The following is a 15,253-nucleotide window of genomic DNA, read 5'->3' on the forward strand; positions in this document are numbered from 1 at the left end:
GCTAATGAACCGTGACGGGAAACTCCTTCAAACCAGTTCTTTGGCAGCACAGGCAATCCTGGCACATCCCCACCAGAGGTCTCTCTCAGGCTGCCAAACCAGTAGCCATAACCACACCTCATTTCTCACATCCCCGCTGCAGAAACCTGTCTGAGCAGAAAAGTGCCTTTCTTTCACCAGAAATGAAATGTTACAAACTGACAGAAGAGGCACTAGCTCTGGAGTTAGTGAACCCCAAGGTCACTGAAGTACCTTTCCCTCACCTGACAACTTTTTTTTTTTTGCCAGGCAAGGAAAAGCAAGAAATACCAATTTTTCCATCCCTTAGCTCTTGAGTTTCTTAAGATTCTACCCAGAAAGCCCAAGACTCCACACAGTTCCACACAATACCTGCACACAGGCAATGCTGATCCCAACTATGCCAATAATTTTCAGATGTTCTTGAATGAAGTTTTCCAGCTTGGTAATGCAACCATTCTGCAGGGGGAGAGAGAGGAGACAAGGAAAGTCATCACTTCTCAGGTCTCACTTTAAGACAGCAGTTGTAACACTTGAAGGCATCCCTATAAAAAGCAGTGGCTGTGAGCATCCTCTCCTTGCAACACTGCTGGAAAAGCTATATAGAATATATAAAGTCCATACTGTTTCTGTATGTCTCAGGAATTGCTGAACAAACTTAAGGTGGCTGAAGAAGTACAGAAGAACCTGGCACATTACAGAGAAGGATTTCTCTCAGATTTTCCTCTGAGGTATGTGGAGGAGGGCTCCCTCATTGCTTAGCACATGCCTGGAGTGGGGCTTTGCTCCTGCCAGGCCAAAATGCCAAGGAAATGCTGCATTAAGACCTCTAACATGAGAGGAACCCTTTGAAAGCAAATTCCTCCCACTGTTATTTATGGGGTTTTATTGTGGACCTGGAAAGCCAGGCACTGACTACCTCTGCTTTTCACTTGCATCCTTGGCTGGCAGCATAACATCCTAGTTTCAGGCCCATGTTTTTGTTGCCATAATGCAAAAATAAAACAGTAAGAGAATTCTCTGATTATTTTGGAAGAGTTCTCTTTAAATAGTTTAACTGTCTCAACTAGTGAGGCAGGTTTTCCATGGTAACATCAGGCGGATTTGTTGTGTTTCAACAGTGCCCCATGGGTGCCAGGGCACTACAGCCCCAGGGGTCTACAGTGAGCACAGACACCTACATTTACCCAGGCAGAGGGAATGAGTGAGCATGCACCTCTCCAGGGAGGGATGGCAAAGGCCACACTTTTCCCACGCCTGAATTAGGTTTGAGAGTAAGCTCCAGCTGCCCCAGTGTGAAACAATTGCTCCTGTGTCCTGATCCGACCTCTTCTAGGTTCTTCTTCCCCAGAGCAACTGAAGTCTGTTTTGAACTCTAAATTAGATGTTGTATCATGAGAAGTAGTGTCTATATGTAGATCCACATGGCCTTTGGCAGCTTTTTATACTCCAGAGCTAATGCTGTGCACTTGGCAGCCCATAGGACCTTCCTCAGTAACCAGCTGGGCAGTTTCACACAGCACAGAGTGAGGCTGGGGCAAGCCAGCTCTGCCCTCACACACTTGTAGGTTTCTACACTCAGAGACACCTCAACAGCCCTTGGAAGATTACAGACCTTATGGGAAAGTCTTCCTTCAGGAGACCAAAACCCAGCCAAGCAGCTGGACTTAATAAAGGGTGGCTTTAGTAGAGCAGAAAGACTGAACTTCATCTCTGCACCTAGGGGGGCAGAGACAAGGAAAAGGCTCCGGCTGCTGCTCCCATGCCTTAGTACAGTCAGCTGAGGCAAAAGCTGCACTGGTGAGAAAACAGTCTATGCTAACTCACAGAGAGATTTATGGTGAGCCAAGCCATAGGACTGAAGGGTAGGAAAACAAAAACACAAGAAATTACACCAGTTTTAATCAACAAGATGAATAAGTGAGAGCTACCTGCCTATTTCCTCAGCTGCTCTGGGATTCAATTTGCTTCTTCTGGAGGTGAGATAAGCAGCTCAGCTCCAAATTCTTTTCACCCCTAACTGCAGTTCTCTGGAATTGGCCTAATTTTTCTGCTGGGGAGCCCCATATCCTGTTTCCTCATGCTGGAGGTCAAATCTGTCAGTGCTGATCCTTGACTGTATCTCTTTGCTCCTCACTAAGTTTAATAACAAGAAGCTGAGAACGCAGAGCTCAAACCCAAGACTCCTGCCAGAAGCAACCTCTCCCACTCCCTCATCACCATCATATTCTACAATAACAAATATAACTTAGTATTTTTCTCTATGGGAAATAAAATGGTGCAGAACATATCTCTGCTTTTTTCCCTAGCTCCTGAACTCTCTTCTTTATTGCCTTTACAATCCTTTTCTACATATCAGGTTCCCTGCAAATGCCAAGAACAGTCCTGAGGCAGATTTGAAATACTCTCCTTGCCTAATCCACAGCCACTCCTGTGCAGAGGATTAATCCCATACTGTACTCACTGGGTACTGGCTATAGTATCTCTCTGGTAGCCACAAATACATGCTTCTGTAATAGCAGCCCAGACACTTTGACTCCTCTTTTTTTTTTTCCCTCTTCCCTGAATCTTCTTAAATGTAGCCTGGAAGGCTCAACACTCAACTAGAGACACAAAGTGCCAACCCAAAATCCTCACTTCCCACCCACCTCCTCGATAAAATTTGTGACAAGAGGCTCTGAAGCCCTTTTGTCCTTTACCTCCTTGTAGATGTTGGAAGGATGGTCCCTTCGGCCACACAGGTCAGTTATTGTCTTACAGCAGCTGTCAGGAACTTTCCGTCCACTGGCCTCTGGAGATCTGATCCAGATACTGTCAGCCCAGTCTGTGTAGTTGTTGCTCCCACAGCATTTGAACTGCAAACACATATAAACAAAGCTGAGCCTGCAAGCACTGCAGTTTCCTTCTCACTCTAGCCTCCCTGTATCAAGCTCTGAGCTTTGCTCTCCTTTGTTGAGAGACTCCAGCAATGTCACTAGCCTAGATTTTTGGACCCCTGTAATTATTAGTGAGCTTTGTTTCAATGCTGGCAATTAATTATCAGCTTCATCCATCTTTCAGCAGTTGACTTCTGTTACTGTTGAGATGAACTGTAGCTAGAGAGCACCTGCAGCTGCCTCAGCTCTTAAATCACCTGACCAGAGAGCACTAACAGGGTAGGTATTAATTACCAGTTACTATCGCATATGCACCTGGCAACGGGGCATTACATGCATAGCAGGCTGCACGCTTTGAAACTGCTGGACCTATGCCTTGCACAAAGGTCCAGTCTGTGGAAAAGCCTGTCAGAACTATGACAGCCCATACCTGAACCACCCCAGAGCATGACACAGCTCGCAGCAGCAGCAGGATCTTTCATTACATCTTGTTCTCTAGGGTACTGAGAAGCTTAATGAAAAATGTCAGCAATTTCTCCAAAGCTTTCATGTGGTAAGTAGAAACAGCTGTCAGAGTGACTCGGCACTTCAGTTCACTCCAGGAGCAATTTAGATGTTGATTACTCAATTCTATTGGGGATCCAATTCAGAGATTATCCCATGCCATTCCGCTGGTAGCACAGCCAAGACCCTGCACACCACCCAACCTGCTCTGACTCAGGAGAAATAATCTGTATGTCAGGAGACAAGAGCTCACATCACATCTAGTATTGTACAATAGCATCTCCAGCAACACCCACCTCCTGCTGCAGTTTGTCCACTGCACTGGTCACTCTCTCTTCTCCCTCTTTGCGGTATTTCTGAGTCATGGTGTTCTTCAGATTTTCCTTCAGCTCCGTGCTCAGCTGAAAAGAAGAGACAAGTGGGATAAAATCATGAGGTAAATTCACCTCCCCTCAGGGCGACCCAGCATCCTGCATAAGTTTCACTGCTATTGCTCCAAGAGAAAAGAAAGCCAAAAAGTGAAAGCTACAGCTTCCTTAAGTCATCTTCCAAGGCTGGACTGACTTCCAGGAAGCAGGTAAGCTTATTTCCAGCTGATTAAAGACTATGTTTCCACTTTAGTAACTGGAATGAGGTGATTCTGGGCCAAATTTCAGTCTGTGCAATATATCACAACGTGGGTCCTCACCTCACACATGTAAGAGATTGCCAAGACATGTTTGCATCTAAAACACAATACCTAACTGTGCCTGCTTGAATATGAATATGCCATGAGAACATACGCAGTCTTCTGTCCCTGAAAAAACACAATCAGTCTGTCCAGGAGCAGGAAGAAATCAGAGTCCTGGGCACACTGGAATGAGGTCACGTAGTCTGAATAGCTCTTAAAATGACAGCAAAAGGGATGCCAGAGGAGGGGATGAAGAGCGTAATTGCAAGATTGCTCCATGGCATTTCTTGATAACAGTGACAGATTTGTAAAACCACAGAGATGACGTCTGATTCTGGAAGTTCATCATTTCTGAAAATGTTCCTATCACCAACCACTGGTAGGTTCAGGTGACTGCACTCAAATATTTCTTTCTATGGAAGCTCTTCTTAATCTAGCTAAGTTCCTCTTACACATCAGTAGAGATAGCTGTAGAGACAGCTTCTCTAAATGCCTTTTATTCTGTACAGTAAGCAGTAAATGAGGGGTCAAACATCTCGTTACACTGCACTGGGCAAAATACAATCTGCAGTTTATTTTCCTTTTGATATACTGCTTTTCCCAATCCTGTGTGTCAAGTGGTGACAATACCTACCTCATAGAGTTGATAAGAGGCTTCATTCATAAATATTTGAAAAATGCTTTGAGATCCTGGGTTGGGAAGCTCTGCAGAAGTGCAAGGGACTTAATGTAATGAAGAGAAAGCAAAAGGTTCGGTAGCTGGAAGGCATCAGAGGCAAATAAAGAGGAGAATCCATTAGCAGAATTAGTACTTGGGAGCAAAGCAGTTACCTGCAGGCTCACAGGGAAGAACTGCAGCATGGAACAAAGACAACAAAAGAGAGGGAGTTCAGACACACAAGCCTTAGATACCAAAAGCAAGGGCTGAAATAAGCAAACAGCAAGCAGCCTGCAACCAGCAAAGAAGGGGCATTTATCAGTCACAGTGCAAGGGGAAAGTGCAGCTACTGATCAGAATGCCTTTGAGTGACTTAAAGCACTTGAAGGGACAGCTCCAAATGTGTCATCCTTTACTCTACCTAAGGATCAGCTCCTTTTCATCCTTTGTCATACATGAGCCAAGTGATTTTGCACAGACGGACCCGGGTTTCTGCCATGCTCCTGGGATTGATCTTTCCCAGTTAAATATATTCCACTGACCCATCTCAGTTCCTACCAAGCAAATGAATTAACAACACTCTGACTCCTCACAAACTGACAGTGCCCATCCTGGAAATGCAAAGCACAAAAGTCTCAAAATAGAAAGGAACGGCAAGGAATCCTAACAGTGAAGCCAACAAGATGGAATGAGATATCCAGCTGCTCTTCAGACAGACACTTGACAACAATTCTAATTCACCCTTTCCAACCAATTTCCGGACTTGAGAGCAATTTCCCAGGCTGTTTGTGTTCTGGTGGCTAAATATCCTTTGAAAACAAAGCAATGATTTATTAAGCCTCTGTTCTCTGCAACTGCAAGAAGTGCCAACTTAGAACTGCAGCTGTTGAGAGTCAATGCTGTTACCCCCTCAGCTACGCTGGTTAGGTAAAGACCTCAAAAACTTCATGACCTGAAAGGACCTAACAGCTGGACCACCTTTGTAAGTTCAGGAGTGTGATAGCTACCTTGCTAGATGAAACAGGATCACTCATGTCCTGTATATACTTGGTGGCACTAATGTCATTTCAGTTGCTTGCAGTGTGACTTAAAGGGTATTAGAAGTTCTACACAGCCTTAACAGTTGTCTTCTACAAGGCTCTGCAGCTTGCGAAGATGAAACACAAGATGAGCAACAAGGCTGAACAGCCTCCCAGGTGTAACCACTAATGCTTTGTCAAAAGTAGTGAATAACCTACGTTTTTTTGTATGGGGTAGAAAGTGAGTATAGACGTGTAGAAGGATGAAACCCAATCAGACACTTGGTCCCAAGCCTTCAAGCCCAATTTTGGCCGGAGTAATGGGATGACAATCAGCTGTTTTCTCTTCCTGGTTTTGAGTTTCTAGGACTGCTGTCCACTCACCTGCTGGTAGTAGATATAGGCCAGGATTCCAGCAATGATCTCCAGGAGGAAGATGCACAGCAACAATATGAAATACTGTAAAACAATGGGAAAAACAGGATGTTAGAACAGAATCTTGGAGCTGGCTTACCACTAGCTAGTAAAATACGTGACACTGTCTCTGCTGATGGTTATCTGCAGGAGACCTCAAAGATAATAGTGGGATTAGGACCTCAATAGGATAGAAAGGGAACAATCCCACAGGTCCAAAAAAAAAAACCAAAAACAAAACAACAAAAACAAAAATGAACATGCTTGATAACAGAAGACAAGCAGAAGCAAGTGTGAGTTTAACTCAAACTGCCAGAGGGATATAGAGAATGGAAAAGTGCAGGCAGCTGAGATAAGATCACTAGACAGAAGAGAGTGGTTGCCAGATAACCTGATGAATACATTTAGTATCACAGAAAATATCTGCTTCTGACATAATTAAAAAGTAATTCTGAAACTTTTGCTTGCTTTCATATTGTTTAGGGCATTTCCCAAAGTTACTAAGGAGAAATGCGTGCTATAACAACAATTCAATGAACCAACAAAGAGCCCATTTCACCAAGGACAAAGGTGATCAATTGAACATAAATTTAAGACACGGATTTACATTTCCAAGTACTTCTGTGCGGTTCAACCACCATCTGCAGTGCACCAGTGAAGTGATAAGATTTTAGATAAAAAGGCAGTTCCTTTACAGATCCAAGCTGTTCTACAACTGCTACTAACTTCATCTTTTTAAAGATGAAGCCAAAGTGGCACTAGTTTCATCTATAACAACGTCCTTATGCAAAGCCCCTGTAAGACTTGGCCTGCTCAGGACAGAACTAACACATCATCTTCCACTCTGTCTCACTCAAGCTCAGAACATGGCTATTCCCAAGGGATTAGGCGAACAGTTCCCTAAAAATGTAGCTAGCCATGAAACTCTCTCTCCACTCAGCACATAGAAGGATAGTGAAGCCCTGGACACAAGCAAGATTGTTTTCTGTTACACAAGGGTTACTCTCTGCACTGCACAACCCTCCTTGGCTGGTAGACACAGGTACTTCTGAGCTACTTCACAGGAATTAAACAACACAGCTCAGGTTTCTTCTTTCACCTCTTCTGGGATACACCAGCTGCAAAGGATGGCCAGCTGGGTATTATCTGCAGGCCAGGCTTTAATCTGAGCACACAATCTCAGGCTTTCTCTCCCCAGCCCCACACTGAAAGTCTCTGCATACTCTTGTACAAGGTACCCATTCATACCACAGCAGTGAGTCACTCAGCAGAGAAGGGGATAGCTAAAGGCTGGTCCCAGCCCTCACAAAAGGTTGAAAGGGGGCAAGAAAGGATTGGAGTACTCTGATACAAAGGCTGTCTTTCTTTTGTTGGGACCTAGTTATGCCCTACTGCCCTGACATCATCGCTCTGCTGAAGAAGGGGAAGGAAGGTGGCAGGATGCTGGGAACACCCAACAACTGCAAAGCTTCTTTTATTTATTCTTCCTTGCTTGGTGTCGTCATTTCAGTGGCATTCAGGTGGAGCTGAGTTGTGTCACCAAAGCTCAGCGCAAGCTGGCTTACTGTGGATACGAACAAACACATATCCAGCTTAGAGAATGTGAGTCATGAGGTCCCTGTTAACCCTCGTATGGTCAGTGCATCTGCCACCCAAGTACCCAACCTGTCTCTGCTGACAGTCTGTATCATTATCCTTATCTTGGCTTCATCTCCCCCTCAGGGCCCCTTTATCTATTACACCACATCATACTGTCAGAGTTGAATAGCAGCATTTCCTCCAGAGACAAACATAGAGCACAGGACTGCCTTCCTTGCTTTTCACCAGGAGCTACTGGTCTTTCAGAATAGACCTTTGTAAGGAAATGAGAAGCATGCCAGCTCTGGCATGGAGCAGCAGGGATGTGCTCTACTCTCCAAGGAGCTGGGAAACCAGTAAGAAATGTGAGAACATCCAAAGGTCTGTAAGAGACATAGGTGGGCACTGAGCAAGATTTATTCCTGCTGTGGCTCAAGTGAGTGTCAGAATTGCATGGTGTGTCTTTCAGACACAGAGAGTCCAAATTTCTTCCATTCAGCTTCAAGTATCTGAGTGAAGCATTGAATCTGAACATTTTCTATTAATCCAAAAGAACGATTCAGTCCATCTACAACACAAATCACTCCCCGGAGAGATCTTTCCACCATCTAAAGAAGCAAAGTCCTTTGATAAAAAACACGGTCGAGTTCTTTCCTGAGACTCCTGTTAGCACACATTTGTATATGAAAGAGTGCATCTCAACTGAAGTATAATATAGGAGCTGAGTAAGGACAGCCATGCAGGTTTTTGGATCCTGGTGCTCTGCTACACTTGGCAATTTCCTCAGCAATTCAGCTGAAAGTGAGACAGCAGAAGTTCTGTGCTAGTTTATAAATCCTAACTAGATTCTTCCTGACATAGAGAGAACACCCCAGTGGCAGCTTTGTATCACACACTGACTGCTCTGGCAGGGACAAAGCACAGCACACAGAAAAGAGAGCGCAAGCCTAATCCATTAATCACTGGTTTTGCCTAATAAATACCACTGAAATGGCTCCCTGGAGAACACGGGCAGCAGCTTCAGCATCTGAGCTGAAGTTTGAACAGGTCTTAAGAGCAGCGCTGCCTCTGCCATCTGATGGTTGAGCTCCACCAGCAGGGCTGCTCTGCAGCATCACACTGACCAGGCTGCAGACACAGCCTCCTCTGCTCACAAAGCAGATGAAATGCACAGTCTCCTGCGCAAGCCTCAATGAATCACTGGGCTAAGGAGGTTCACAAGGAAGGTAAATGGGCAATGACAAAGAAGTAGCATGGCTGCCAGGGACTGACAACAAGCCCTTAAAACTCATAATTAAGCAGAAAAGCAGCAAACAAAATCACAGGTTCCTGAGACTTCAACACAACAACAAACGAACCACCAAAAATGCATTTTACAAATAGCAGCCAAAGTTGCCCACTGATTTTTAAAAGCACCAAGAAGGCATCAGGGAGAGGAACGCCTCTAACAACATTCCCTCTCATACTGCCACGGGTCTCTGGTACCAAGGGAAACTGGAACAGGCTGGCACAGCCCCCGGGGCACTGAGTGTGAAGCTGTCAGAGTCACTGTCTGAGCTCAGAGCTGGCAGAGGCCCCCAAGTAGGCTCACTGGGCCCTGGCAAGCACAGCCATGGTTCTTGTGTACATTACTCACTGGCAACTAAAGCAGAGCACAAGCAAGAAGAGACAATAGGTCTGTCGCGACCAGCCATTCTGAAAGGATGCATGGTATAAGGACAGCATGACCTTTTGTTCCCAAGACACAATTATTAGTTTTCTGTGGCAGAATAACAAAGAAAACCCCACCGGATTTTCATCTGTAGCTTCTGGCTGAGGCAAAAAGACAAAGGGAGATCTCTCTGGCATGGAAAGTAAGTGAAGAGCAGCCAAAATTGACTGTTACAGACCGGGAGCCCAGTCAACAAGTATTAGCAAACCCTGTGTTCTCCTCCAGGGCTCATTCTCCATTCCTAGCCCTACTCTGCCTCTCACAGGAATTACTAGGTCTTCAGAGCAGTGGTGCAAATGTCAGCATTGCTCATGGCTTCTCTTTCTGCTCCTCTGTAAAACGGATGGTCACGTGAATAAAGACTTGCAAAGTTGAAGGAGCTAGTCAAGGGTTATTGCGGCATCATTTCTTGTTACCATGAAAGCAACGAGCCACTGATTGTTATTTCAGTCACTGTGCTCACTACTGCAGCTCATTGCTGAAGAATGTTACCACACTCCAAACTGAAAAGGAGATCTGCAAGGCAGGAAACAGAATAGAAACCCTAGGGCTAGGACACACTTTAGTGTAGGTGGGTAAGCAGGGAGCTGAGCGAGTAACATAAGGAAGGGTGTAAAAAAAGCAGATTATCAAAATTATGAGGCTTTAATTTCAGAATTTTTTTGTTTGTTTGTCACTATGGAAAATTTCCATTCAATATTTTCTTATTTTTGATAATTCTGTGGAAAAGTACATTAACTTGGCACAAACTTAGTGTTGTTAAAGGACAGTTTCCTTACAGGTCTCTCATATTTTATTTTCTCTTCCCATTTTCCAGAAAAAGAAGATGGACAGGCAGGAAAGAAGGAAGAAAAAAGCCACACAAATAGACATCCTCACACACGGTGCAGACATTACAGCTGTGTTTTGTCCTTCTGAGGTGTGCAGCAGTAAATGCATTCTTTGGATTGATGAAATGAAGGGTAGTAAGACTCTGTCACCTCTGACAAAAGTGGAAAACTTGATGGTATTTGCCCTAGTACAAATCAATAGTTGGTGTACAACAGACAAGATGTTTCCCTCCCTCCCAGAATTCTACAAGGGGAAAAAAAAAAGGAACATCCCCCTGAAAAAAAGCCAAACTTACCACTCTTAGCAAATTCCGACGCTCCTTGAAGGTGGCACAGCAGCCAAGGATGCCAGTAACCATCACAACCACCCCTGCCACCACCAGAATATAAGCAGTTGCTGAATATGTGCTAGAAGAGAGCAGGCTGATGTAGTCACTCTTCTTAGCCAGGGTCCAGGCGCCCACTGCCATCACAGCCCCTCCAGCCAGCTGGGTAAAAACAGAAGCAAGCACATGAGGAGTATCCAATATGTGAACTTCTCACCTCCAGAGCAACTGGACTGAAATATCAGAGGGTGCCCCAGCACTGCAACCTGAACTAAAGAAATCCACACCAAATGAAGGACTCCCGGAGACCTCATTGGGATGGAGAGCAGTGCTCTGGTAGGGCTTTAAGGAGGCAGCTGTGCATGCCAAGCAGGGGGAGGTACAAGCTATGTGGGATACCGACCCTTTGGGATCTGTAAATTTTTAGTGGAAAGCACTACTCAGAGTAGTGCTATTGTGGACCAAGCTGCAAGGAGTGATTTGTTATCCTTGATCTAGCTGTCCTCCTCCACAGCCAGGACTCAGGCTCCCTGAACATGCTAGCTAGGTGAAGAGAAAGCAGAACCATGTTTCCAGGTATTCAGTTATTTTCTATTCTTTGAAATAAGACCTATAAACAGTCAGGGGGCCCAGTGTCAAACTACAACTATTGCAGCTTGGGCTGGCAAGTCCAAGAAGTGGGTTTTCACCCCATGGAACCAGCTCTGGGTTCCACAGATGTCAGAGCTTTTTGCTAAAGACTTCACTAAGACCAAGACTTCTGTGCTGTCACCAAACCTACAGGGCCGTCTAGGTGCCTCTGAAGCAGGCTGAAGCTTCTTACCCAGAAAAAAAAGTTGAAGATGAAAAGTAGGTACTTGAGACAGATAGTCCCACATGTTTCTTTCTTCTCAGTATATTCACGCATCTTTCCGGCTTAGCAAATTCCTGGGGAAAGAAAAAGAAAGAAAAGTTTGAAAGCCAGACACCATCCATGCCCCTTTTCCCAAAGGGCAGCACTGCTCCTCGCCTACTGCAAAGAACTAAAGAACTCACATTTTCAGTTCATGCAGTGAGCGAAGCCATTCAAAGTGGCTTCAGGGATGCCAGACAGTGCTTACATATATTAAGAGCTCTTGTATTCACCCGAGTGACCTACACAGCACAAGACCTCACAGGGTGTGAAATAGAGGCAGATGGTACCAGCATGTGGCCTTCCTGTACAGCCACCATCCTCCTTCTGTCTCCTTATTCTGCTGTCACTTCTGGAAGCTTGTTTTCCTTAAGATTAATACTTGTGGTAGAGGGACCAGACCTACCACTGCATGAGCACAGCACTTACTGTGACCAAGCCAAAACAGTGGCTGGGTCTTACTGTAATCAACATTACTGTAAGGGAACTTCAATATAGTTCTATGTCCACTTCCTCCTATTTAAACTGAAATAAATGAAGTCTAAGACCCGTTACCCAGCACATCCCATGACGTGACCGACTGTAGCACCTAGCTGTCACTTCTGAAGGGGATGACAGAAACTCTGTCTTTGGCATTTACACAATAATCTGTCTCCAGAGAATTTTCTTTGCTCGCTAACGCTTGTTAAAACTGCTTCAAAGAGATCTGCAAGTTCTATGTATTTTTAATCTTTACAAATGTAACTAAGAACATACTTGACATCCACCCAAACAGCCTCTTCTTTCTGAATCCCGGCAATATGTTGGGATAATTAATTCTCTTCCTCCCTCTGTTTATTTCTCACAGCCCTTCTCACCATACAGCTGCCTCCCAGCTATTAAAAAGGAAGCAACATAAACACTGGCTTCGGATGGTCTGACAGCATGAAACGCTGCAGAAACACAACCAGCCAGAGTTTGCTGTGGGTCAAACCCCGTGCAAAGTGTTAAACATGGGCTATATCCCAAAGTACGTCAGCAGTAAGTGCAGCCCCACGTCACCTCACTGCCTCCTGTTGAAGCAATGGCTACTCACAGCCAGGCTGTACCTCAGCTGCCTAGGAAGCCAGCAAGGTCAGTGTATTCTTCCTTGTTACATTTCTAACATCTGGTTTCTTTCTGAAGCAAGGCTTGGAGCAGCTGCCAATCCTGCAGCGTAACTGTATCTTATTTGCAGGAAATTGTTTCCCTTTGCTTCACTGCGATCCACTCAAAAACCTCAGGAGGGTCTGCACTTTAGGAACTAATAAAGCTATAGGGTGCATAAGAGCGAGAACCAGCAGTCCCACCATGCCTGTTCCCTCTCTTCTTTCACCAGAAAACATTTTCCTCTAGAATAACATCTGACAAAACAGCTGGCGGCAGAATAGTATTTCATTACAGAAGAGAGAAGCTCTGAGCTGGTGGCATATATATCACGGTGACTTGACTTGTGATCCTTAGGAAAGATCAGACATTCCAGCAATGCTCAGATTAATTACCACACTGCAATACAGAAGCCTGGGGCGGGGGGAAGGAATAGATGCTGGTGGCACCTTCTGCTCTGAACAGACTTGTAATTCTCAATGAGAAGCTGCCTCACGAATGCAGCGTTCAGGGAAGGTGACAGATTTACAGCTCCTAGAGGCTTCAGTTAGCCATAGAACAGGAATGGCAGCCATCAGGCAAGCTCCCACTGCTATGCACACCTGTACAGCCCAAAACAGGTACCTCAGACTCAGGCAGATGCTCCCTAGAAACAGGCTCTGAAGGCCACGCTGGGCTTTGTAACTAGACCTACTCCTGCTTACATAAGGAACACATATAGAGGAAACCGCACCACAAGTTTGCCGAGAGGATGGTGGTTTACATCTGATAGCTTGGGAATGGTAACGATGCTCACTGTCTTTGGGCTGGGCCCTCAGCTCCAGAGCACTTTAGAAACTCCCTTCAAAAAGAACAGCCAGCACGGTTATTTCCACGTTTCACCAACCTGTACCTCCTTCTGATCTGAGACCTCAGAAACATAAGACCAGCTGCTCAACTGCTCAAACCACATTTGCAAGCAGGTGACAGGGAGCCTGAAATTTGGCTCCACAAGCAGGTCCTGCTCCACTGAGCACAGCAAGCAGGGCCTTTTGCAGAGCTCTGCTTTGCTGCTGGGAGGAGGGGATCTGTCTGCTTCCAGTAAGCTGGCAGGGAACAGCTGCAGGTTTACAGAGCACAGTGATTCACAAAGGGATGGCAGGCCATGAATCAGAGAGCAATCAGGGCTGGCTCCTGTACGATCTATCCTTTCTAGGCAGGAGCAAGCTAACTGAATCCTCAGTGAGCTGTTTGCATGCCATGCCCCCCTTACAGCTGGGGCAAGCCATGCTCCCCTGCTCGGGCTAAGGATGGCACTGGGCTCTAAGCCTCGTGGTCCCAAAAAGCACAGAGGTGCTGATCTGTACCACAGCACTATAGTGAACAATGGGGGACTCAGAGTCTTGTGCAGAGTTCTGAGATGTGGGCAGGGTCTCTTGGCTTCAGTACTGATAACAGACCCACAGAAGCAATATGAAACACTCTTGAAACCGGACAAGAACAAGCAACGTTAATTAACATGCAAGGCTGAGTTCTATTTCCAAACATAGAGGCAAAGGTCTGTTCTGAATCACAGAGATAATTATAAATGAGTTCTTCAGTGAACAGAAAATGGCAAGCCATGCCACAAGGGTGTATTTACAGAGGCATAAAACCATATTAATAAGACATGAGCTCAATAACAGGAAATGTTTTGCTAATTGAAAAAGTGGCTGAAAGACCAAAAACATTTCCATAACGAAGTTTCATTTCGTCCAACCTAATAGAGAGTAGCTTCATCATTAAACTAAATTTAAAAAGTAATCACGGAATGTAGACAGTGAAGCTTAGTCATGCAATGAAAAGAGTACTTCCATATTTATTTCCCATAAATCAAGAGCAGGTTCCTACCACACTCACAAATAATGCTCTGAAACAAATACACAGAGATGGGAGGAAACAAGAAAACAAGGAAAAAATCTCAGTGTCACAGAAGCTGCACATGAAAGGAAGAAGAAACAGTTTGAAGACAGACCACTGTATTTTTATTGGCAGAACCAAAGGCAGACACAGGCACGCACCTACACCACAGCTCAGAAAGCACGTGGCAGGCACACACACACACATTCTCATGCTGGCTAGACGTTCATTTAGTCATAGCACACTCCTCTAGGTCAATTTTGCCTCAACTTGCACAGTAACAGTACTTAATTAAACTGCAAAGAAATCCAGGTCTGCGGGCTTTCTCTGCAGAACCTGCCCTAAAGCAGCACCTGATGGATGGTGAAGAAACAATGCCAAAGCAAATGAAATAGCTCCCAGGCCATTAAAAGCATTAAAAAAACTTAAAAATAATGAATGATGGCAAGAAAACTGGTATCCCAAATGTCAGTGCTGTCACTTTTATAGATAATTTTTATGAGCTGGGGCAAAACAGAACATCCCACACCTTATACCATACTCAGTAAGCAATGGCAAAATGCAGCCCTGCAGCCCATCTCTGCCAACGCACGCAAGACAGATGTGCTGCAGCAAATCCTGCTGCACCTATGTCGGTAGCAAAGTGCAGCTCCCAAAGGGCTCTAAGTCTGCCATGATCGGCCTCCTGCTAATACAGCCACCTCGCACATGCTGCTGGAGTGGGGGGCAAGGTACAGTTGCTTGGAAAGCCGGA

At 45.2% G+C, this 15,253-nt stretch overlaps 2 protein-coding genes across 4 annotated transcripts in view; both read right to left on the reverse strand.

The window, feature by feature from the left end:
• The window catches only part of CD151 (CD151 molecule (Raph blood group)), a 28,654-nt gene that overhangs the window by 2,689 nt on the left and 10,712 nt on the right, over positions 1–15,253 (reverse strand). For both annotated transcript variants that reach the window (XM_015863787.3, XM_085548348.1), the window contains exons 3-8: positions 11,428–11,531; positions 10,575–10,766; positions 6,130–6,204; positions 3,695–3,799; positions 2,718–2,873; positions 391–477 (exon numbers count right to left, since the gene is read on the reverse strand). In XM_015863787.3, coding sequence (XP_015719273.1) covers positions 391–477; positions 2,718–2,873; positions 3,695–3,799; positions 6,130–6,204; positions 10,575–10,766; positions 11,428–11,511 — 699 coding nt within the window. In that variant the 5' untranslated portion in view covers positions 11,512–11,531. The remainder of the gene's footprint in view (positions 1–390; positions 478–2,717; positions 2,874–3,694; positions 3,800–6,129; positions 6,205–10,574; positions 10,767–11,427; positions 11,532–15,253) is intronic.
• Positions 11,484–15,253, reverse strand: part of CRACR2B (calcium release activated channel regulator 2B) — a 52,422-nt gene continuing 48,652 nt past the window's right edge. For both annotated transcript variants that reach the window (XR_014946355.1, XR_014946356.1), the window contains one exon: positions 11,484–11,531. The gene's annotated coding sequence lies outside the window, so the exon portion shown is untranslated. The remainder of the gene's footprint in view (positions 11,532–15,253) is intronic.

Source organism: Coturnix japonica, chromosome 5 (assembly GCF_054131305.1).
Source record: "Coturnix japonica strain WE chromosome 5, WE-NBRP24, whole genome shotgun sequence".
Classification (NCBI taxonomy): domain Eukaryota; kingdom Metazoa; phylum Chordata; class Aves; order Galliformes; family Phasianidae; genus Coturnix; species Coturnix japonica.